Source organism: Hypoxylon fragiforme (genome assembly GCF_022984875.1).
Source record: "Hypoxylon fragiforme strain CBS 206.31 chromosome Unknown GGS25scaffold_7, whole genome shotgun sequence".
In the NCBI taxonomy this organism is placed as follows: Eukaryota; Fungi; Ascomycota; class Sordariomycetes; order Xylariales; family Hypoxylaceae; genus Hypoxylon; species Hypoxylon fragiforme.
The window spans coordinates 251,016-274,051 of NW_026054762.1; the positions used below are offsets into that span (position 1 = coordinate 251,016).

At 47.6% G+C, this 23,036-nt stretch overlaps 7 protein-coding genes across 7 annotated transcripts; 2 read left to right on the forward strand and 5 right to left on the reverse strand.

Moving 5' to 3' along the window:
• Positions 1–504: 504 nt before the first annotated feature.
• On the reverse strand, positions 505–2,245 carry GGS25DRAFT_353583 (beta-lactamase/transpeptidase-like protein). Its single transcript, XM_049258067.1, has 2 exons — positions 1,949–2,245; positions 505–1,862 (listed from the first exon to the last, which is right to left on the reverse strand). The coding sequence occupies exons 1-2, from the start codon at positions 2,034–2,036 to the stop codon at positions 739–741; spliced, it is 1,212 nt and encodes a 403-aa protein (XP_049114379.1). The 5' UTR covers positions 2,037–2,245; the 3' UTR covers positions 505–738.
• Positions 2,246–3,221: 976 nt separating this feature from the next.
• Positions 3,222–3,493, reverse strand: GGS25DRAFT_497774 (uncharacterized protein). Its single transcript, XM_049261641.1, has one exon. The coding sequence runs from the start codon at positions 3,484–3,486 to the stop codon at positions 3,226–3,228; it is 261 nt and encodes an 86-aa protein (XP_049114380.1). The 5' UTR covers positions 3,487–3,493; the 3' UTR covers positions 3,222–3,225.
• Positions 3,494–9,458: 5,965 nt separating this feature from the next.
• GGS25DRAFT_523389 (glycoside hydrolase family 16 protein) lies at positions 9,459–10,363 on the forward strand (the record flags this gene model as incomplete). Its single annotated transcript, XM_049264412.1, has 2 exons — positions 9,459–10,244; positions 10,301–10,363. 2 exons carry the CDS (start codon positions 9,459–9,461, stop codon positions 10,361–10,363), a joined length of 849 nt encoding a protein of 282 aa, XP_049114381.1.
• Positions 10,364–10,791: 428 nt separating this feature from the next.
• On the reverse strand, positions 10,792–14,964 carry GGS25DRAFT_532950 (uncharacterized protein). The gene is made up of 5 exons (XM_049265635.1): positions 14,584–14,964; positions 14,359–14,387; positions 13,942–14,215; positions 12,917–13,882; positions 10,792–12,818 (listed from the first exon to the last, which is right to left on the reverse strand). Exons 1-5 carry the CDS (start codon positions 14,939–14,941, stop codon positions 11,077–11,079), a joined length of 3,369 nt encoding a protein of 1,122 aa, XP_049114382.1. The 5' UTR covers positions 14,942–14,964; the 3' UTR covers positions 10,792–11,076.
• A 1,960-nt stretch (positions 14,965–16,924) lies between these two features.
• GGS25DRAFT_523391 (MFS general substrate transporter) lies at positions 16,925–19,359 on the forward strand (the record flags this gene model as incomplete). Its single annotated transcript, XM_049264413.1, has 11 exons — positions 16,925–17,078; positions 17,162–17,304; positions 17,370–17,591; positions 17,654–17,845; positions 17,924–18,121; positions 18,222–18,315; positions 18,394–18,496; positions 18,584–18,682; positions 18,757–18,922; positions 19,045–19,248; positions 19,342–19,359. The coding sequence occupies 11 exons, from the start codon at positions 16,925–16,927 to the stop codon at positions 19,357–19,359; spliced, it is 1,593 nt and encodes a 530-aa protein (XP_049114383.1).
• Positions 19,360–19,636: 277 nt separating this feature from the next.
• On the reverse strand, positions 19,637–20,313 carry GGS25DRAFT_523392 (uncharacterized protein; the record flags this gene model as incomplete). Its single annotated transcript, XM_049264414.1, has 2 exons — positions 19,637–19,825; positions 19,939–20,313. The coding sequence occupies 2 exons, from the start codon at positions 20,311–20,313 to the stop codon at positions 19,637–19,639; spliced, it is 564 nt and encodes a 187-aa protein (XP_049114384.1).
• A 697-nt stretch (positions 20,314–21,010) lies between these two features.
• GGS25DRAFT_497783 (uncharacterized protein) lies at positions 21,011–22,932 on the reverse strand. The gene is made up of 3 exons (XM_049261642.1): positions 22,453–22,932; positions 21,416–22,341; positions 21,011–21,337 (listed from the first exon to the last, which is right to left on the reverse strand). Exons 1-2 carry the CDS (start codon positions 22,709–22,711, stop codon positions 21,638–21,640), a joined length of 963 nt encoding a protein of 320 aa, XP_049114385.1. The 5' UTR covers positions 22,712–22,932; the 3' UTR covers positions 21,011–21,337; positions 21,416–21,637.
• Positions 22,933–23,036: the final 104 nt, after the last annotated feature.

The following is a 23,036-nucleotide window of genomic DNA, read 5'->3' on the forward strand; positions in this document are numbered from 1 at the left end:
CTGATGTGCGCGGACTAGGAGCCTAGTTTTCAATCTGCATTGAAGATCCGTATTTGTGTTGTGGCTTACCGTTGGTCAGTTCGAGTAAGTGGTATCTATAAAAACTAGGCATCTTCTTATTGATAGGTTGCCTAGGAAATGTAAGTTTGCCTCTTTTCCAAGGTTCTTATCAAATCCAGAAGCTGACACGTTGATAGTCGGTGAAAAGTCGTCACACATCATGGCCACCTGCTGACACACCCGCAGAGAATGAAGCAGGCTCTCTTGCATAATGGGAGCCCCTGTATTCAATACATCTCATAATTGGTACCCAGCAAAGCCATGTCATTGACCGAACTATCAATCTCGGCCTGGATGTCGTAAAAGAATTCGGCATAGCTAGAACAATATCAAGATGCAATATATGTCATGCATTAAGATATATCCAGGTGTTCGAACCTGGATAGGCATGAGCAACAGTGTCCCGGATCGAAGACACAACCCTAGCTAGGTCAGCTCGGTTAATATCCACATGTATGTTTCTGTCGAAGTCGGTCTCTCGAGCTGTCCTGCCCGCCTGTCCCCTCCCGATTAGCCTACTCGGTTGGTAGATGTAAGTAGTGTACCGGTTGAAATGAAGCTCATTGAAATATGCGACACCGTAAATCCACACCCAACTTGATTCGCTGACTCATACCGCAGAATTAAGTACTGATGCACCCTGCGAACAAAACAAGACAAGCTAGAATGGACCCCCAATCACTGTTTCCCCTTAGCCTCGCTATAGATGATTCTCTGAAACTCCGTGTGTAAGTCCATGATAGGTCCAAAAAAAGGCGGGAGGATCTGACAGACAGCTGTCCCGCAGATCCCCGCCTCTGGGTCGATGAACCACGCAGTACTGGGGAACCCCCCCCAGAGCAGAGTACCCGGCGCACAGCGCCCCTCCTGACCATCCTTCACCACAAGACCCGCAAAACCAAACGACTTCCTGACCGAAGCTGGGGTTTGCATGTTTAAATTTAGATATATCGGAGGGGCGGCGGCCGCTGCGAGGCTGTCGTTGAGCGCCTGTTCGCATTCGTCGTCGAGTTGTGCGCGGAAGAGCTCCGTGTAAGATGCTGGGTTTAGAAGTTTGGGGTCACGGCGCAAGACGGCGGAGAGGAAGGTGTAGTACCCCTTCGTGCTAGTACAGAGGCCCCCACCCCCGAGACAGACCTTGCTGCCGCCCCGGAGGTCGAGATCCGACGGGACGGCCGGTGGCTCCCCCTTTTCGTTTAGCGTACTGAGCTCGGCCATCCTCTCCTTCAACCCCTCTTTCGCCAAGGGGAAAAAGGTAGAGTCGTTCTCGATCCCAAGCGGTGTCCAGATACGCGCGTGCATGAAGTCCTCTAAGGTGGACTTCGTCGCCACTTCGATCGCTCGGCCTGCCCATTCGTGGCCGGGGCCATATGCCCAACCCTTTCCAGGGGCATGGACAAGTGGTAGGGCTGCTTTCTCTTCTATCGTGGCGCCGGCCCACGGTACTTCGTTTCGAGAGATACGCCATCTCCTAAGCAGCGGGCTGGCCCAATCATACTGGTAGCCCGATGTATGAGAAAGCAGCATCCTGAGGGTGATGGGCGTGGAGTTCTCAGTCAGTGTCGCGGTGTTGCTGGCGTCATCAAAGCCATTTATCAGGCCATACTTCCCAACATCGGGAAGCAGGGGCTTGACATCTTGGTCGAGATCCAAGGTACCGTCTTCGACGCATTGCAAGACCGCTACGGATGTCATGAGCTTGGTCATAGATGCCATGAAGGCGATGGTGGACTCAGTGAAGGGGCGTTCGTCGCCTTCTTTCGTCGAGGCCTTGCCGAAGGACTTTGAGTATAGAATGTTGCCTGGTGTGTGTATTAGTTGCAGTTGCTTGTGTGCTCCCTGAGATGCTAGGCCATCTTCATTTTAGTTTTTACCGGAAGATGCTTACCATCTTTGTCTCCTGCGATCAAGGAGACCCCTGGAAGCAGTCCCGAGGCGATGGCTTCCTTATAAATCTTGTCAATATTTTGCTCCATGATCGTAGTGTTAGCAGGCAATAACTTCTGCCTAAAAGAGGGTATATTGAGACTTTCTTAATACACTATTCTGGATTTTTGTAGCTACCAGGTAGATGTTCCGTGATAAAGGGGATCTGGATGCGCGCTTGACTGCTCGAGGGAACCTACATAGCAGTGTTGGATAGACAAGGCTATTTCTAGTGATCACTAGGTAATAATAGTATATGGGTAACGTAAGTGTATTGGTTGTGGATGATGTAAGAAGGAAGGAAGGACTATAAGATCTACAGGTGGGGGAGAGTTATACGCCGTATAAGCACATTGTGTACGGGCCATACAGGTCTTACAAGCAGGAACCAGATTCTATCTCCTCCTTTACCTACATGGTGCTTATATACTAGGTAGCTTCAGGCATGGATGGGTAATTATTAATCGCTATGGGTTCCGCTCTGCCGCATCGAGCTAGTGAAGATAGTGCATGCTTTCGATGCCTCGTCGATCCAAGATTCTGCATATTGTTGTTCGCGAGTGGCGCCATAATTCAGAAAAGAGTTTGTATGTTGAAGTATCATAGTAGTTATTGGGTATGTAGTGGTCCGACCAAGTTCTCCCGCATTTTGGAAAATCTTCTTCTTTGTCAGCAGGTGCATAGCTGCCCAGGCAGGATTCCCGCCCCGGACAGATGTAGAAAGGATAGACTATCACAGCGGCACAACCCGGGGCTAATACACTACCTATAAGTATTGGCAGTGTGACGCTCGTGCATAATAATGTTTAAGTCTGTGAACAACCCCCCTATTTCAATAAGATCTCGTATGGCGGTTAACTTCTAGGTTCGACAAAATGGAGAAATACTTCTTAAAATAGATCGTGTTAAGGGAAGGGCACCTCATCCAGAACTACCTATTCCGCATCGCTCAAATCCGACATATTTTTCAACTTCTCCCCTTTTGTTCGTAGTCGTGAACTTCCCAGCCTAACACTTACGTAAGCACCGAAAACTATGTCCAGACCTACCGCCCGGCGCAGTATAACACTTCTGTGATCCAACAAAGATGCTATTGCCCGTCTCCCCGATCTGGTTCTGGCAGTTGTCGTCATAGTACAGGTAGCAGTTCGTGCCATAGGTCCCATCGCCAATAGCTTTGATGCTGGAGATGGCGTCGGATGACTGGTAGCATTTGTGGTCGCAAGACTGTATGTGCTGTTAACCCAAACTAGGTACTGATATATCACCTGGAGCCCTTGGACAGAGACTTACGCCGGGGTCGATGGACCCGATTTGATCGTTGCAGCCTTCGTTGCGATAGTAGCGGCCGCATTGTCCGTTGGTGACTCCCGGGGAGGCGCAACCGTTGCCTCGTTTGAGCTTCGTCGCGTCGAGGTTGATGATCTGAGGGGAGAAGCCGATAGCAGTGCTGGTGGCTAGCTCGGCTGCGAGTAGCATTGCAAGGGTCTTGAGGAGCATGGTGAAGAGGTATGGCTAGATATGGCTTGTAGAGTTCTGTGGAAGGCTGGTGTGAATGTTGGATCGGGACTGATCTTCAATGTTAGAATCTTAGAAAGGGCTCCTTATTATTTATACTCGTCCATTTCCCAGTGTCTACCTAGCAAGGATTTCTTGTGTTCCTGTTTCTGATGCGCTTTTCTTTAAAGTAGGCATCCATCATGGTACGATGTCTGACCCTCAGATACCTACTCAGCTGAAGTCAAGGTGTAGATCGATACCCGCGGTGGTCAAATTCGAGCTGGCCACACAAAGTCTCTGTCAGCTTGCTTGTTAGTCGCCATGTTGCGTAACTAGGTACTATGTGCTTCGGATTCTTGATCGATCCAAGTCTTGAATTCTTAGTCTGTTATTGGAGGGACTCGAGACACAAATCCATGTACGACTTCGCTGTATACTTACTGCTTGGCCATAGGTAGCTGAGGTTTACAACGAGGTAAACACTCGAGTAGTCTAGACCATAATCTCAGACCCCACAGAGTATGACGACGAGTATTATGAACGAAAGGGGCGAGTTTGAACTATTCACCTTGATGTACGAAAGTAGTTCAAAGGGTTTAATCCGAACGGCTTCCCAGGGGTTTCTTAGGTGCCCCACTTGTGTAACCTAAATAAAGGGGTAACCCATAATTACTATTTGTACAAGAACAGAGTTATCTCTCGGGCTTATGGCTTGACTTGCTATACCGTGGAATCACCTGTTATCTCTTGACAGTATCACCCCCCTTTCATATTAGTAGACGTAGGATGTGCTAGCCTTAGCCTCTATCTAACTGCTGTGTAGCGGTGCACATGACATCTATATATATATACAGGGACGACTCGCCCCCTTATTTCTGATTAAGAATAGAAGGTAGGCATCAATATAGTCACGACTCCCACCATAACCCCTAACCTATGGTCTCGCCCCTTAAGTTGTAACAATCAATTCCTAGGTACCTAGTATTTGTCATAGATATATAGACTAGAGAGGGAGCCGATACGGCTTATATGTTTCAAGCAAGCCGGCTCTCTCATAAACCATACACAATGCATGAGCTTCGAGCTTATATTACCAAGTTAGGTATTAGATAAGTGAACAGCCCCTCGTATTCTCTCTTAGTTACAATATCAAGGCGACAGCAATGTCAATATGTCAATAACCAGATAACTAGGCACTCATAATGGGCAATTTATCAATATGTCTAATAATAGCCCATGGCCCCTTGAATCAACCCTGGGGAGATCACCCGGTAACCTGGTTTATTACCTCACCTTCTCACCTACCTAGTACGTAGCAACATGTCGAATACCCTGATACGTAGAACATCAGGATAGGAACTCCCACGGAATACCAATTCGGATCTGATGGAGCCTCATCCTGGGTATATATCCGGACTTGAAATGATGCCTCTGACTGGATGAGGTATGCCGGTATTGCTTCCCGTAAGCAAAGTCAACATAGGCCGTATTATGCGATCATAGGTTAGAAGATATTCACATGCGTCTTTGGCAATTGCGCTTGCGAGGCAGCGTCGGGGCGTGGTATATTACCAACCTAGAGCAAAAGGGGTTATGAATGAGATGCATTCTAGTGGCATCGTATGGTTGTTGATCCTGAGTTAACCCACATAGGTATACTGTATGTTGAGAACAAGACCACGCCGAGGATTCTGATCCTTTCGCACCAATAACGACATTCATTTCATACAACTTAAACTTACGATTTCGTATCGCGACTTCGTATCATTATTCTTCATTATGCGTACCTGGCCACTAGAGCCAGTCCCAGCCTAGCAGCCAAGCTTATATCCTAGGCGCCTAGGCTAGAGCCTATGTATTGTACAGCAGTTCAACCTCGGCGAATACTAGGCACTTTAAGCTTCTAGACGTGTTCTAAATAAAGGTTGCATGATTGAAGTGTGTAGTATTTACTGAGGGCTATTAGCGATTGTTGAAAGCCAGGTCGGTACGTGCTTTTTTGTGTAGATCAGTGGGCAAAGAGCCTCACGAGCCTCTAATATGATGAGGTAGTAGTACTAGTTCAAGTTCAAGTATTAATTCCATCGCATTGGGCTAATAATTGATAGTCTTCATTCTATAGTATGAGAATGCTTATTGGTTTTAAGGCAGATATTGTAGATTGATACGGATGTAGTTGAAATCGAGGTGGTAAATCGAGGTGGTAAACATCACGAACTTGGCGGGGAATCATTGACTCTATTGAGAAGTGCCCACGCACATGGTAACACCGGGCATAGCAATAATCATATACCTACCTAAGGTTAGGTAGGTATAAACATAGCAAAATGTAGGGTTAACCCTCCAATAGTCATGTAGTGAGTAGCAGTTAAGTAGTTGATCGACGTCCCTATCATCAGAACACATGGCTGAATAGATTAGGCGGCGGATACGCCGGACACGGACACGACAGAGTCATTCGGTCCCATCTGGGCATATTGATGACACGCATAATATGCCATGAACATCGTTTCCTCTGTTTGTTATTCGTGGTAATAAATGACGAAGTGAAGTAGGGGTTTTGTTGGGTAGTAGTATCTGCAGAGACTTAGTAACATTCAATAAATACTTGCTGCTGTGGCTGTGTGGTAGTGGACACGAGCTAGATCTCAATTGATCGTCGTTCTTTCAATGCGTTCCCAAGATCTGAGACGAGCTCAAAGCGTAGATCGCAAGATCTTTCTACCAAGTTCTAACACCATACCTAATTATTAAAAACGGGACTAGAAAGCTTGAGCCCTAAGGTTGGGGCATTTGCTAGATGGACGAGCCATTTCTTGATCAAAGACTCCATCAAATACTCGATCTAGAAACCCGCATCAATTTAGTAACTCGTTGTCGGGATGGAGTCTTGGTTGGGACGGAGATCTAGAGACTCTGCTCACTTCCCTACTATGTACGACATAGTAGAGGCTATGTGTATGGTCTCGGCCGTCGGCCGCGAGATCAACACGGCACAGTTTTCCGCCCGGGATTCCGTAATCGTGTAGATATGCACCTACCTAGGCTGACCCACCGAGGTACCTGGAATTGGCCTAACCACCTTTCAGGGGCTTTTACCTTCCATTCTGATCGATGGTAGTTATTGTAATCCTGAGTGAACTGTTGGGTACCCAGGTGTCTAGGTGTTCACTTAATCTATACCGAGCACATAATGCCTCGCAATGTCGAGTTTGAGTAAGCTTAGGTAACTGGAAGATAATGGTTTACAGTCAACATAAAATTGCAGGGGTTTTCAGGGACGCTTCACAACGTGAGTGACTCCCTTGGTTGGTTATTTGTAGTCCTTGGCACAAATTCCAAGGAAAGGGTTCAAGTCAAATAAGCCAGGTAAGTCGGGTTGGGTAGGTCAAGACCTTAAACGAGAACCCGTTAATATCGTGTATTCTCCTTTGGGATGAAGCGACCGGGTGTGAAGGATTAGAATAAATGTGAAACATGTTCCCCTGAGCGCTGGTAGCGATGATAGCCATTGATAGGTAGGCTCTTTCGAGAAACAAGTCGATTTTGGCAAAATTCTTTAGCTGCTTTAGTGGCCAGTCGCCACTTAGACCTTTGCTGTCATCTTGGCCTTGGCCTTGAGATTGGTGAGCCAAACGGATCGATTGGACAGGAGAGCACCAACGAAAATTAAGCACCTGCATGGCCGTTCTCTTTTGGGTTGACGGATGATTTTATTTTTTGTCCTTCTTCCTTTTTTATCGATACTGTAAAGATCTTCCTTGGAATCGCCGAATTCAAGCCCGTCGGAGATTTAATAGTATGAATTTCGTTGCCGCGCGGATTTGCAAGAGGCTTTCTCTCATCTTCAATTTCGAAGTTCATAAGCGCGTGTTGTGGGATCTAGGTGCGCGCGCTTAATGAGAATCTGCATGTTGTGGTTGTAATGAGTGGGCACTGGGCACTGGGCAGTTAGTCAATGTCTAAGATATGAGCGGCAGTTATTATGTGCTTAGGCATGTACGCCATGTGCAATGTAACTACCTTATCTCCAGGGCTGTTTGATGTGAATTTACTCAGTAGAACAAGAGAACCCGACGTTATGGTGGAGGGAGGGGCGAAGAAGAAAGTTTGAAAGCCACCAATTAGTTACCGAAGATGCGGTTGCAGTTTGTTGGCCAACATTTGAAGTTTAAAGCACGAATAAGGCAGGTCCCAGTTAGCGTCTATTAGATACATCCGTTGATGGTAGCCAGAATCTGCCAGATAGCTTATTTCGCGCGTTGTTTCACCATCGAATCCTTGTCCAACGTTAGCAAGTTTAAACTTTAGGTACCTGACCTAAAAACCTGCAGGCTGCAGCATGCAGATGCCAACTCAGCGTATGCTTTACAGAGCTTGATAAAGCCATGAAGCTTAACTACCAGGTACAAAGTATTGTAGTTACTAGTTACAGATAATCTAGTACCTTGCATGACTTGGACTGACCACTAAGCGACCTTGAATATGAAGCTAGGCTGGACTAGACCCCCCTCTGTCCCCCCTTTTTTTCTTGCCGATTTTTCTCGATCGGTCTTCCATTTCTTTTTCTTATTCTCCTGATCAAATAAACCCCGTCCCCCTTTAAGGTAGTCTCTTCACACCTGAAAGTAACCTTGACAACTCAATGACAGGCCGATGGAACTACATCGGTCGAACCCCGTGGGTAATTAACATATTACACATTGGGTTATATGTGTCATCTATACATGCTTACTTCCATATAATTCCATATGCCACATCACAGACGTTGAGTGTTGGTTGACAATGGTTGTTGAGCGGCCAGACAACGCATCACAGTTGGTAGTACTGCTTGCATATTGCCACTGCCTACTTATCTATCTTCCATTCATCCTTATATCTAGGTTAGATATGTTTGCAATATTATGCTAACTAAGAAAACTAAACCCCGTTGGATGCGGCGGGTTCCAGTTTAAAGTTAAAGGGCTAGCCCGCGATCCTCGGAGGCTTTTTTCTTAATAGCTCTTTTATATCTCTACAACGGGCCAAGTACTGTATTTGTTTTCGGGCGTCGACCATTCATGACTCAAAACTCAGGAAAACTGAAAACTGAAGACCAAAGATTGAATACTTAGGAACATGATCAGGAACATGGCGCCCAATGTCACCCTAGGGTACCATTCATGGTCACCTCATACTTACCATATCGAGCATTATCTCTCAACTTTTGGTACTTGGAAGTCTTGTCATCAAGTGGCCAAGCAACAAGTAGTTAACAAATTCAGGTGAAAGAAAACAAAACACACTCCCCTCCCCCCCCCCCCCCCCCCCTACACAAGTAGCAGTTTCATGCTTAACTCCCATAATATTAATCAATTTCCGCGCTAGTGGTGTGAATCATGCGTGCGCGTACCCATAGACGAATCCATTCTCCCATCTCTTTGGCTGTCGGGGACCCTGTTCTCTTCAGACTTCGTCCGATGTATCCTTCTTCCACTTTTTGGGCTATGCGGCCAGTGCGGATCCTCGGATCTATCGAAGGCCATCAAGTGGTGGAGCCCCTATGTTGCTAGGGGGTATACTACCTGGTATGGTCTCTTAATATATATCTTTCATCGTGAGCCGCTTCGGACCTCTCTTTGCTGGTCTTTCTCCCTCCGCGCCCAACCAATTGTTGCCTTTACGCTCTCTTCTTTCGTCTTGCTAGCCGAGTTTATATACTACATTCTTTTTTGCTCTTGTGTCTATAAGCCATTCACTTATTGGTTTATTCACTTCGTCTTTCTTTTGACTATATATCCTTGAGCACCCTGCAAGACAGGCTTCCTTCCTTTACTTAGCCAGGACAGCTAACTCCTTCGCTTCATATACCCATCTACTTATCTAAAAGATCTTCGAAGATCTATAAGACCGGGTACTTACTATCGTTATACCCCTGATAGCAACATTGAACCTTACTCATCACCGCCTCTTCCCATTCTTAAACTTTCAAAATGCGATTCCAGCAAAGTATTCTCGCCTCCTTCGTCCCGGGCCTTGCCTTGGCTATCACGCCCCCCAACATCAATGGCATGAGCATCGTCTGGTCCGAAGACTTCGAGGGCCCCGCAGGTGGCTCCCCAAGTGGTAGCACCTGGAACGTTATGGATGCTATCAACACCAACAACGAAGTCCAGACCTACACCACCTCAAACAACAACGTTCAGATTAGCGGTGGTGGCACGATCCAGTTCGTTCCACGAAAGTCACCTTCCGGCCTCTGGACCTCCGGCCGTATCGAGACTAAGGACTCTTGGACTCCGGCCCCGGGCAAGGTCATGTCCATCCAAGCAAACATTCTCTTAGGGAACAACCCTATTATCAACAAGCAAGGTCTCTGGCCCGCCTTTTGGGCCCTCGGTGATGCTATGCGTCATGGTACCCAGTGGCCTGCTGCGGGAGAAATAGACATTATGGAACAAGTCAACGGACTCCTAACCGGCTACGGTACCGTACACTGCGGGAGCTCCGTCGGTGGCCCTTGCAACGAACCCCTCGGACGTGCCCAGGCTACTGCCATGCCCGCTGATGGTTTCCACACCTGGGGCGTTACCATCGATCGAACGAACGACGACTGGACAGCACAGACGATAACCTGGCACTTGGACGGCAATGTTTACTCGACCCTCACCGGAGCGGATATCAACGACGCTCCTATTTGGTCATCCCTCGCCCACAGCCCCCTGTACATTCTCCTCAACGTAGCTGTTGGTGGTGACTGGCCCGGCCTACCTAATCTTGTTAGTACCCGATTATATCATTTTCTATTGAACACTATACTAACCAATTGCAATAGCTTACACTGGGTGGCTACGGCAGCATGATGGAAGTACAGTGGGTTGCCGTCTACTCATCATAGACAGCATTTCTACTTGGGCGTGCAACAATAATATGATGCACTAAAAAAACAACCTAGATCTGGGGTGTATATATGGGAAAACTGGCGTTTTATCAGAGAATGGTGGTTCTGGACTGGACTTTTGAATGACGCTCGAGATACCTCTTTATGTTACGTGATTTGCGCTTCGATTCGTTGTCTCGGGAGGCATTGGTATGGGCAAGCAGACGCAGACGCCTTACCTACTTGGTACTTTGACAATCAATCAATTACCGCAAATGATATCCGTTTAAATATAAAATTATTAGATATGATGACCTTGATCCGTTGTTCTGATGTGCTTTTAATTCTGGATTTGATTTATTGGTTTTCATGAGTAGGCCATCCTCCCCCGCCCCCTTTTTCGATGTCCCGTAAGTGGAACCGCCTTGGCGGCAAGTCTAAGTTAAGTCTCTCTAGAGAGGTGATGACTTTTTCGAGCCAGCTACGCACGATCTAAACAGAAACTTCAAAAATCGGAATAAATATATTGAGTTTTATTGAGGATTTATCTTAATATATCTATATACTGCATGCCTAGGTAGGCAAATGAGTATTAAGCACCTTGGTAATTATATCTTTTTTCATCGACTCTTCGTTTTACCCCTTAGCCCCTATTATCCCATCACCAAACACATCCCAGGTACCTAGGCATGCATCCTTTTTCATCCACTTGCCTACCTACTAGTTCCTCCCTAACAACTAAAAAAGCACGTCAAAATCCTCTGCGGCGCCGCCCCAAACGGCGTATACCACTCGCTGCCCGCCTTACAATGCCACGGCTTCTTCCCCTCATCCACCGCCAGACTATCCCACTCCTTCTCCCCATACCTCACCCTCACGATCCACCGCCGCCACTGCGACGGCGAGCACTCCGCGTCCCTGCTCCCCGCGCAGTCCTGCGCGCCGACGCCCGGCTCCAACACCTTGGGGAACGACACCGTCAGCGCGGAGGGGAGCTTGCTGTCCGCCGGCGCGACGGTCACCGAGCTGTCCCAGGGCACGCGGCTCTGGTTCTCGTTCTTGGCGTCGGCGCCGGCTTTCAGGTACTTCAGCGTCTTTTGCGCGGCGTCGCGCACCGTGAGAGAGGCCAGCACGCCGTCCACCGGCCCGTGCGACTGCTCGGTTATCTCGACGCTGCAGGTCCCCGGGGCGTAGGCCTGCGCGGGGCACAGGCATGTTTTGTGGTTGTTGGGTTGGCCTGGTAGAGGGTTGAGAGGGGTGCAGGTTGCGTGGGTGTTGTTGGGGCAGGTGCGTTTGGCGCAGGAGGTGGGGTCGCAGGTGGTTTTGTCGGAAGGGGTGGGGGTGGTTTTGGTGGTTTTGGTGGTGGTGGAGGATGGCTTTTTGGTGGAGGAGGATGATGAGGGCTTCTTGGTGGAGGAGGTTGTGATGGTTTTTAGCGTGCTGGACTTGCTTGAGGCTGTGGTGGTTTTGCTTGTTGTTGTGGTCTTGCTTGTCGTGGTGGGCTTGCTGCGGCTCGTGGTAGCAGAGGTTTTCTTAGAAGAGGACGAGGTGGTCGTTTTCGTTGGCTTGGATGAAGTTTTGGGTTTGTTAGATGTTGATGTCGATTTAGATGTAGATTTAGAAGCAGGTTTAGATGTAGTAGTCGTAGGCTTGGGTGTATCTGTACTGGCGGCGCTAGAAGGCTTTGCGGAGCTTTGAGGTTTCTGAGAACAGGCTTCACGTTTCTGAAATAACGATTCTGCGAAGACCTGGCCTGGCTCGGGATCCCATTCATGCTGTGCTATGGGCCGTCCCTCGAACCACAGGCGCCATGAGGCCCTGCGGCCGGTGCAGATCCCGGGCTGGTATTGCAGGAGCACCTTTCCGCGCACTGAGACGCGTGGCTTATCTCCCAAGACCCTTATCCGGTCCTGCTTTGTCGGTGAATTGGGATACATAGCTCTCATCTCATCAATTGTGAACGTCCTCTCCACGTAATCAATATATTCAACTTTCAGTCTAGGATTGCCTCCCGGCGGTTCCAGCTGAGACCGAACTGTCTGCTCAATTCCCACAAGGTGCGGTCCATACGCGAGACGACCAGCAAGCCTATTTTCGCTTAGGGCTTCTTCATCAGTTAAAATTATAAACGGGTTCTGATAGTCGGCATAATATGCGGCTTCGGGTGGTGCCCCTGTACTCCAATCTCCCAGCATCAGGTACGGAAACGGGCGTGGGGATATGATGAAGATGCGCACATCTGGAAAGTCGTCCATCTTATCACCAAACATTCGGCCGAAAAGGTTGTCTCCGTCCGTGCCCGCATTCGCAACCAAATTCTTAAGACCAAACAAGTGGTATTTCCACACAGGAGAAAACGGTTCTTGTGGGGTTATGAGAGGATCGAGTATGTTCCGCCGGAAAGCCTCGGAGTTGACGTCGTCATTAAAGTGATGTTCCCAAAGATGGGCCATCCAGGCCCCCCGGTTGGACACTACACGTCAATACATGTTAGCTTACCATTTTGCAAAAAACGCGAAGGAAAAGGGGGGGGGGGGGAGGGGGCGGTGATTCTTGAAACTATAAACTTACCGACGACGATGGCGGTACAGCCCCAAAGACCTTCCAGGGCAAGCGAAGCAACTTTATCGCGGAAGAGTGTAGTTGCAGATGTAGTAATGTCAGCAAAAGACGGGTCACCTAGTGCAACAATTTGGGCAACTCCAGGATCGTTAGACTCGGCACAAGTCCGGACTTCGTCGATCATGAAGTCTTTGGTCGAAGGGAAATCGACAGGATCCACCCAGTCACCGAACAAGGGGTGGCCACGCTTGGCTTTTAGCTGCTGGGTCGTGTTCAAACTTGGCTCCTTTGCGCCGGCACCGTCTACGAGATCCAGCCGCTTCCGTTTGTCACTCGGGCACTTTGACTTGCCGCATTGTTCCCCTGAACAGAGCGTTTTGGCCGCCCAGGGGCGCATGGTCGTGGTGGTCGCCGAAGCGGTCACATCGCAGCCGCTTACGGTGGTGTACGTTGTTGTTGAGCATTTTGGGTTCGGCTCGTTGCTCGCGGTGGCAATACAGCGGACACTTGCGTGCGCTGCTGTACGAGTTGTGGTACACTTTTCACTTTGGGTCTGGCTGGACTTCGTGGTCTGGGTAGCTATACTTGTCGGCTTCGTAGCGGGAGGAAGAGTAGTTGTGGCCGAATCTTTGCTAGATTTACCGTCGTTTTTCTTGTCGTCATCTTTCTTGTCGTCATCTTTCTTGTCGTCATCTTTCTTGTCGTCGTCTTTCTTCTTATCGTCGTTGTTCTTATCGTCGTTGTTCTTATCGTCGTTGTTCTTATCGTCGTTGTTCTTGTTGTCATTATTCTTGTTGTCGTTGTTGTTCTTGTTGTCATCAGGCGGGCAGTTGCCAATCTTGGCAAAAAGAAACTGAATGCAACCGAATCCTGGGATATCAATATGAAGATTTGATAAATTTGGTAATGGCGGACCAGGCGGTAAGCAACCGAAGCAGATCTGGGGGGTTTTTGGAAACCCGAGTGGAATTAATACTGGTTTTAATATCAGTAAGAGTTACAACCTGTGTTATAGCTTTGGGAAGAACACTTACCAGGCACTATAGTCGGGTCATGTCCTCCCGGTGACGTTGTGGTGATAAAACCCGGAGTAGTCGCCGTGTAATCTTTTAGGGTAGTAAAGACTGCCGCAGGCGGCAAAGCTGTGATGATAACAGGTGCTTCAGTAGTCGATGAGCTAGATCTTCCTGGACTAGGGAGGGTTTTGCTCGTAGTCTGTTGACTGGCTGGTGGTTTCGTGGTATGAATAGTTCTGGTGCCGGTATTGGGAGGTGTTTGTTGTTTCGTCGTAGAGCTTGTCCCCGAGGCCTTTGTACTCAAGGTACTATGTATACTGGTATGTATACTACTGGTATGTATACTACTGGCATTTTTACTAGAAGTATGTATACTAGAAGTACGTATACTAGAAGTATGCGTACTAGAAATACGTATACTAGAAGTATGCGTACTAGAAATACGTATACTAGAAGTATGTGCACTAGAAGTCCGTATATTAGAAGTATGTGTACTAGAAGTCCGTATATTAGAAGTCCGTATACTAGTAGTAGGTATACTAGTGGGACGTAGACTGCTGGTATGTATACTACTTGCACGTACACTACTAGCATTCTTTCTAGTAGTGTGTATACTGCTGGTATGTATACTAGTAGTAGGTATACTAGTGGTATGTATACTGCTGGTTTGTATAGTCGTAGGCTGATTGTTGGTAGACTTAGAAGTCAGAATAGTATTCTTATCATTGGTAGATGCAACGGCCGAAGAAGTCTTGTTTGTCACTCTTGTGCTGGTGGCTTCTTTCGTGTTTCCAGGTTCGGGCGATTTCAAAGTATTGATTGGCTTGATATCGGGGATCGTTGGAGGGATAGACGTAGGGCTGACAACACTTCTCCTAATATGCCTCGTCCCTTCCGTTGTCGTTTGATCCAAACTGACTGGCAAGCCATTTTCCAAGCCGGATATTTCGTGTTCAAACACTCTAGCTTGTGACGAGGATATGGCGAACAACAGTCCTAACGCCGCTAGAAGATGCATCGTTTCAGCAGTATATGAGAAGAGTGCTCTATGATAATTAAGATTAGGTATAGGTACAGTAAAAAGAAAATGCAACCAGGAAATATCACTAGTTCCCATGCTTCTCTTCTCCGAGTACTATTCACATCTTATATGGCCCTTCTACCATGCTCATTCTACCATCATACCCCTTCTACGATACTCCTTCTACGATACTCCTTCTACGATACTCCTTCTACGATACTCCTTCTACGATACTCCTTCTACGATACTCCTTCTAACACACTCCTTCTGTCGTATTTTCTTTCCACCATTGCCATAACTGAAGATTTTTTAAAGCCTTCCTTTCTACAGGAGTTTAAATTTATTGGGACATTTTTCTATTTTTGTCTACATATGCTACATAGTGTGTAAAAACCACAAGCAGGGCCCTCTTTAAGTCGGCGGCACAGTATATTAGCTACCTAGTATAGTAAAAGCGAGGCCCGGTGAAGCGGCTTAGACGTATTTTCTCCGCAAAGGAAGCTTATGTCTATTAAAGTGGAAAAAGAAGGAATATATCCCTAGCATTACCGTCGAGCATTACTCATATAGTAGCTACATAAGTATGTGTAGTTACCTAATAGTTATTGTAACTGAAAGACCGTTATTCTCACGGTAATTCTTCTTCACAGCTGTAAATGTTATTTCAGTTGAAAGACAACATTGAACAAACATAGGAGAATTGTACGTTTTACAGCCACACTACAAGGTCTGTCTGTCGTTTATCCTACAATTACTGCCAACATTGAACAGGTTACGTTGAAGTTAATTTATACTAAAAAGACATTTACATAGTAACTAACTACTAGGTATACTAAAAAGACAGTTTGACGCTGCGGGTAGCTAGTTTAGCTTATCTGCGCTTAACCCAATTAGTAACTAGTGGATTTAGTCTCCTCCTTCTCTCTCCCGTCTCATTTTCACGCGGTCTCTCTCGGCTTCTCCCTATCATTAACCACCACAATACAAGCATAAGTCTTAATTCTTAGTGTTAAACTCTAAAACTTTGTGTCAGGGATCTACCTCGGAGCTATGAGGGGTTAGATAGTACTAGTAGGGCAAGACAGCTTACATGTCTCCGGGGAGATATCAGAGATCCCCGCGCTACAACGATATTGTTCTAACCTACTGTACGTCTTCTAGATTCCCTCTTGCAAGGCTTTGGGCCACTTTGGCTTATTTATAGATGTATTTATAGATGAATAAACTATGATTAATACCTTAAGTTTAATGTTCCTTTCGAATGAATATATTACTAAGTAGTGATACCTACATGTAGGTATGTACTGTAGGCATACTTATGTACCTGTAGGGTTGTAACAACAACGACGCTTACATGTATGCATTACATACATCTAGATAACGCACTACATTGAAGGTATGCACATCAATACTTACATAACCACATGTACCCCGCATTTAACCACAAGGTATCATGGATGCGTACTTGCATACATGTACTATCCACAGGGCCCTTATCTTGTCTCCAATGTTGCTATCGAGTCCCCTATCTTTTTTATGTAGCATCTACTATCTACTATCTACCTCCCCAGGCATCTATCTCTCTATCTATTCAGGGTATCATAGTAGACTATTAGTAGTATCTACATAGTATCCAAGGTGGGTAGTTGAGTCTCCCAGATACAGAGACAGCCCCTCGGTATGCGTAAGCGACTCAAGATCCGGATATAATCCATGTTCATCATGGAATCTTCAATGTGCAATGTTCGGTGTTTTCTACATATCGAGCCGAGGCGTCTTTCTTATCTATACCTATACCTAGTAGGTAATGTACATACTTACTCCAAGTATAATAACGACAATGAATATCGGGATCTCATAAGTCTATACTTCCCTCTGTCCTTCTTCGTAGATGATTTCTTCACACCACCCAGCCCACCTCCTCTCCTCATAATACCTACCTACATACATACTAGGTGAATACCTAGTACGTTGTAAGCCATGGCACATATACCCGAAATCGCGACCTCGGTAGAGAGGGAGAGTACTACCATAGAAGTGCTTAAGGATGAGGAGAAGGACCCAGAAAAGATAAACGAAACCGCCATTAGCGACAAGAGCAGTGTCGCCGACGGCGAGGTTCACGAAGATGCGGGTAGGATTTTATCCCACATACCTCTAATTAATAACTTATTATTTGTGAAGTGATGCTTACTTAGTACCTTCCCCTGGGAATAGCTCCAGAGTACACCGAAGAACAATACAAGCAGCTGAAGAAGAAGGCCGATAGATATCTACTTCCGCTGATGTGGCTCTGCTATGGCATCCAGCAGACAGACAAGACGTCGATCGGAACACAGGCTACCTTTGGTCTGAGAACAGTATGAAATACCTACACATAATGGTACATGCCACCACATCTCACTAACACCAACACCCAACACAGGATACCGGACTTCAGGGGCAGCAGTACTCGTGGCTCACGACCATCTTCTATATCACCTACATGATCTTCGAGTTCCCGTCCAACATCATCCTACAGCGCTACCTCATGGGCCGTACGCTATCGTGCTACATGATTTGCTGGGGCGTCGTCGTGCTGTGTATCGGGTTCGCCCAGAACTTTACGCAGCTCATCACACTGCGCGCTCTGCAGGGAATGTTCGAGGTAAGTTGTCTTGGTGCCTATTCACGATATATGACCCGTACTGACTCTCCTTTCAATATCAGTGCTGCATCTCGCCCGGTTTCATCCTCGTTGTCGGGAGTTGGTACACGACTCGCGAGCACGCGTCCCGATCCCTCGTCTTCCAGAGCGCAAACGCCGGCTTCGGTATCATTGCGCACCTGATCCTGTACGGCATCGGTTCGTTACAATATTCGCGCGGTCCCCAGTTTCAGGCTTGGAGATATATGTCTTATGTAGGTTTTGCCCTGTACCTGTGCTATATTTCCCCCCAAGGTCGGCGAAACTAACCACTGGCGGGACGGATAATATAGTTCCTTGGGAGCTTGACAATCCTGGTAGGTTTTCTGTGCCTGTTCCTGCTTGGCACGCCGTCCGAAGTACGGTGGCTGTCGCCTGAGGAGAAGAAGATAGCGAACGCGCGGATCAGAACGAATAACACGGGACACGACCGTACTGGTATCAAGAAGTGGAAGTGGAAGCAAGCGCGCGAATGCTTAGTCGACCCAACTGTAAGTTCTCCCAGTCAAAAGTAGCGCCATAGGTCCATACAAGGTATATATTTGGCATGCAAGTTCCAGATGGCTAACACAACAGATGATGATGATGTAGTTTTGGTTTGCCGGACTCAACGCATTCCTAAGCTCCGTGCCTAATGGGGGTATCACGACATTCAGTGCTATCATCAACACCAACGCTGGGTTTAGTAAGTTAACAATCCCAACCCCCCTCCCCCTTTTCTACAAAGTTTTCTTTTTGAAGCCCCAGCTTACATTTTCCCCAGCAAATCTACAGGTAATCCTGCTCGACATACCACGTAGCTTAGCGTCTGTTCTGTGGTTCGTCTTGATCGGCATCATTGTGAGCAGGAAGCAGAACCTACGGATGTAAGTAAGCCGTATAATGACCTTGGGAAAGGGGGGAAAAGACACGTGCACAAATTATTTTTTAAAAACGCTAACTCAAGTCACTAGGTACTTCATGATGGCTTCCGTTGTTCCACCGGTGGCGGGCTTTATCGTAATGGCTACACTACCGAACGAGCCTCAGTACAAATGGGCCAAATGGGCAGGGTGAGTTTTCTAGTTGTCCGAAAGTAAAATTTGCCGAGAACCAGGCGGGTGGCTAATTAGTGGTGGATTTACAGCTACTTCATTACCGTGCCATGCGTCGTGGGCCTCTTCCTAGCCTGGACCCTTATCCCTTCGAACATCGCCGGGCGAACTAAGCGAACGCTGACCTCGTCGTTTACCTTTGTCGGTTACTGCGTGGGCAACATGGTCGGATCGCAGATCTTCCTTGCCAAGGACTCCGTACGTGTTTTCTTTCCCCCCTTTTCTCTCGTCCATAAGAGTATCCCAACCCACTTCCCAAACTTCTACATCTACCCAGTAGAAAACGCAAAGCTTACATGAATGAATTCTTCCCCACACAGCCACGATATGTCCCCGGAACCGTCGTATGCGCCACCTGTTTCGCGCTGGAGTTCTTCCTGATCGTCGCGTGGCGCGTCCTCCTCGTGCTGCGCAACCGCCGACGAGAGAAGGAGCTGCGGGACCAAGGGGTTACCGAGGAGCAGAGAGTGGAGAGGGGCAAGGAGCTTGGGGAGCAGGACTATACCGATTTTGAGAATCCTTACGTGAGTTGATCTTTTTTTTTTTTTCCCCTCTTCTCCCCCCTTTTTTCATGTTACCACTGATCTCTCTGCGGAGGAGGAGCTGACAATCTCTAGTTCCAATACACGATGTAAGCGAGGGTGTGAGATGGTTAGTTGGCCAAGTTGAACTGTTCAAAACATGCTGTACCTAGGTACATTTCTACCTGTATATAGGTACTTAAGTAAGATAGGGGCTTCAGAATATTCCAACTCAGCAACACGAATATAACACACGATGAAAATCGGTCGATACATAGTCGATAAGTTTCTTCCTCAGTTCTCCACTATGTTAAGCAAGAAAGAGAGATCAAGAAAAGAAAAGAACCCCCCCCCCCCCTCCCTTTTTCTTTTTTTTTTAAAAAAAAAGCTTCTATACATATGACCCAGCCAACGGCACAGGATCCCACGTAGTAATCCAAGCAGCCGCAAACAGTAAAAGCCACATCCCGTACCAGATAACCAGGAAACCCGTTTGTCCCATTCCGGTGAAGACCCCTATCAGCGCACCGATGTGGATCAAGGCAGAGAAGATGAGGAATATGTCGAAGTGCCAGCGGTCCTGTCCACGGTGTTTAGGTCAGTATATAGGTAGGTAGGTACTTGTATAGGAAAAAAAAAAAAAAAAAAAAAAAAAGGTAAGTAAGCAAAAAAGGCAATAGGTAGGTTACTCACGATCCCCGCGCCCAAGACAATCCTCCTCCCCTCCACCTCCCCCACCTGCGCAAGACACCACGCGATGAACAGGAACCCAACGACCGCCAGCACAATGCCCACGACCGTGCCCACGACCGCCGCGCTGTACGCCCCGAACACGACGCCCCAGACCGAGAGGCCCGTCCGCGCCGCCAGCGTGATGATCATGCATGCGCGGCGCGCGAGCACGGCGCTGTCGGGGGTGGCGAGGCTGTACGCGTGCCAGCTGAAGCTCCAGCAGCTGCGGAAGCCGGGGCAGCTGCGGGTGCGCCATGATGATGACGGCGGCGGTTCGGGACGCGGGGGGAGGTCTTGGGGGAAGGGGCGCGGGTGGGCGTCGGGTTCGATGGACATTTTGGTGGTTGTTGATCTAGGGGTGTGTGGATGTGTTTTGGTGTTTTGTAGACTACTTGATTAAGTTGTAGGTATAGATAGGTAGGTAGGTAGGTAGGTGGTGCTGTTCTGTACGATGAGCAAGCAGTCTATACTACTCCAGTAATGTAGCAGGCACCTAGTATTTCACCAACTTCGCATGAGAATATACTACGTACCTATGCACCTACAACACCCAAGCTCGAAGCAAGAAGCAAGAAAACCCCCCAAAGAACAGCTCTGTCTACCTAGCCTGCCTAGTTATAGACTTGCCCGGACATTGTAACCGAGATCGAGTCCGAGACTAATCCTTACCTACATCCTTAAATACCTACCTACCTACCTACTTGCATGTATAGGCAGATTCAACGATGCAAAAAATCAAGCACATAGCCTCATCCTTACCCGCACAGACGAAGGATCCAAAGGTTCCTTACATACCTACCCCATCCAGTAACCCTGAACTTTTATCTCGTCCACCAGAGCTTAATTAAGAATTATGTAACCTCGCTAGCAGCCCTACAGACACTACATGCGGGTGAGAAGGTGGTCTGAGTCATAGAGAGATCTACCCGCCAAGGCCATCCATCATCTGGGATGGAGAGAAGTTTATTTCAGGGGCTGGGGTGGGTAGGTAGGTAGGTAAGCACCCAAAGTAGGATCGAAGGATGGGAGTATCCGGCACGGTTATTAGGTATGTAGCCACTATGTAGGTAGGTACCTAGTTACAATACACTCATACATATGTAATTGCGTGTGACTAGGATGCTTATAAGTTGATATAGGTAATCCAGTTTCAGAACTAATTCACGATACTAGCCTACAAACACCAAATACCTATATATCGTGACTTTTAACCAAAGGAATATATAAGAAAAAAACCCCTGATGACAGTGCATTGCCAACATCTACTGCCAAGTAATCCCACCAGGTAATTCATACTAGGTATGTATCTACATAGGATTGGATGAGTTCCTCGGCAGTGTACTACCTATGTAGGCGCCTCCTAATGGCATTATTTAGTATTAAACTTCCGTTTTCATTATTTCTTTTCGCAATGCTATAAGGATGATAGTAACCTTACATGCTCACGTGCTAGTATCTCCGTCTTCAATTATCATGTGACTTCTTTCATCCCTCGTTGTTGGTGCCTGAACTTCAGCCTCGAGATTAGAGTAGTATAGAGGCCATCTTTACCGCTACACTCTGCCCTAAAGTCTAGGATTACAAGCATCAACCAAGAAGAACTAAGCCTTCGCGACGAACGATAAGAACGCCCACGTGAAAAACTTAGTACCAATCACTACTATTCTGCTTGCGCCCCCGTACTTCCCGTGCTACCTGTGCTAGATGGTCGTGGCGGAGGTACCGGTATAATTCCAACCATGCTGCTTCCGTCCCTGTCCCTCTCCATGGGCACGCCGCCAATAATGCTCGATGATATGCAATGGGGCTCACTTCCGTCTCCCTCAGAATCTTCTCCCTGACTACCGGCGCTGCTCGCGCGTGCAAGGGCCTCGGCAACCTTCCGTTCGACCTCCTTTAGCCTCTCCTTCTCTGCGGGGTCTACGATATCGTCGTCGTCACTCCAGTAGCCCTCCTCGGTGTCAGCAACATCAGGCATGGCCATGCGTTTCCAGAAGCGGATCTCTTGTCTTCGGGCCTTATCATCAACGCGCTTTTCCCAGCGCTCCTCATTCTCGTCGTACTTCTTGCGAAACTCACGCAGCATCTGATTGGCTCGACCCGCATGTTCCTGCATCTCCCAGATCTGTTCTCGTAGACGGGAGTTCTCTTCTCGAGCCTCGGCTAGCTGTGATCGGTACGAGTGGTGCCAGGCGGAAACGTCTGCGATGTGCTTTTGCTTGTAGGCGTGGAATTGGGAGAGGATGGTGGAGAGAACGCGGGCGTAATTGGTAAGGAGGTTGAAGTTGGCATCGCGAGATATTTTGGCGCGCTCGAGAGATTCGGATAAGATGGATATCAGAGCTTCGACATTGCGTTCCTGTGCTGTATCTTGGTATTAGAATTGATGGTATGCTAGGTAATTAGGTGGTAGAAGAACAAAGCAAAACAGAGCAAAAGAAGACAAAAAAAAAAAGGAGTGGAAATATTAATTACCAAATATTTCATCGGCAGCTTCTCCGAGCACCTGATCATTCGTCAAGCCTCGCTCTCGCGCACGATTGCGAACTCTTCCTAGGCCAGACACAATATCTTCCGTCACACGTCGGTTCTCGGCAAGCTGACGCGACAGCTCTTCTACCATGCCGTAAATGATGTTCAGCTCGGCTTGGTGTCCTGCCGGCGTAGGACCAACGGCTATTGCGCCGGAGCCGGGCCCAGATCCATTTCCTTGCATGGCACCCGATCCGTTCATCAAGTAGATTTTGTGGTTTTCTCTTTTGAATGTGACAGCGACAGAAAAGTAGCTGTAATTGTAATACTACGTTGTCGCCGGTGTCGTAGAGTCCCAAGAGGACGAATTCGTGAAAGTTTCAATGTTGAAGTTTGAAACTCGAAATTTGGTAAGGAGGAAGCATCGCCTACGATACTCGCTGTTACCACTAGATTAGGTGGGTAGGTGGGTGGGTATGTACCTGTAAAGCTTAAGCTGGGCATTGCTATTAATTCATTATTCGATAACAATATGATCCTGGTAGGTACCAGACAACTCTAGCACCATCCTTATCGATTGAGTGGAC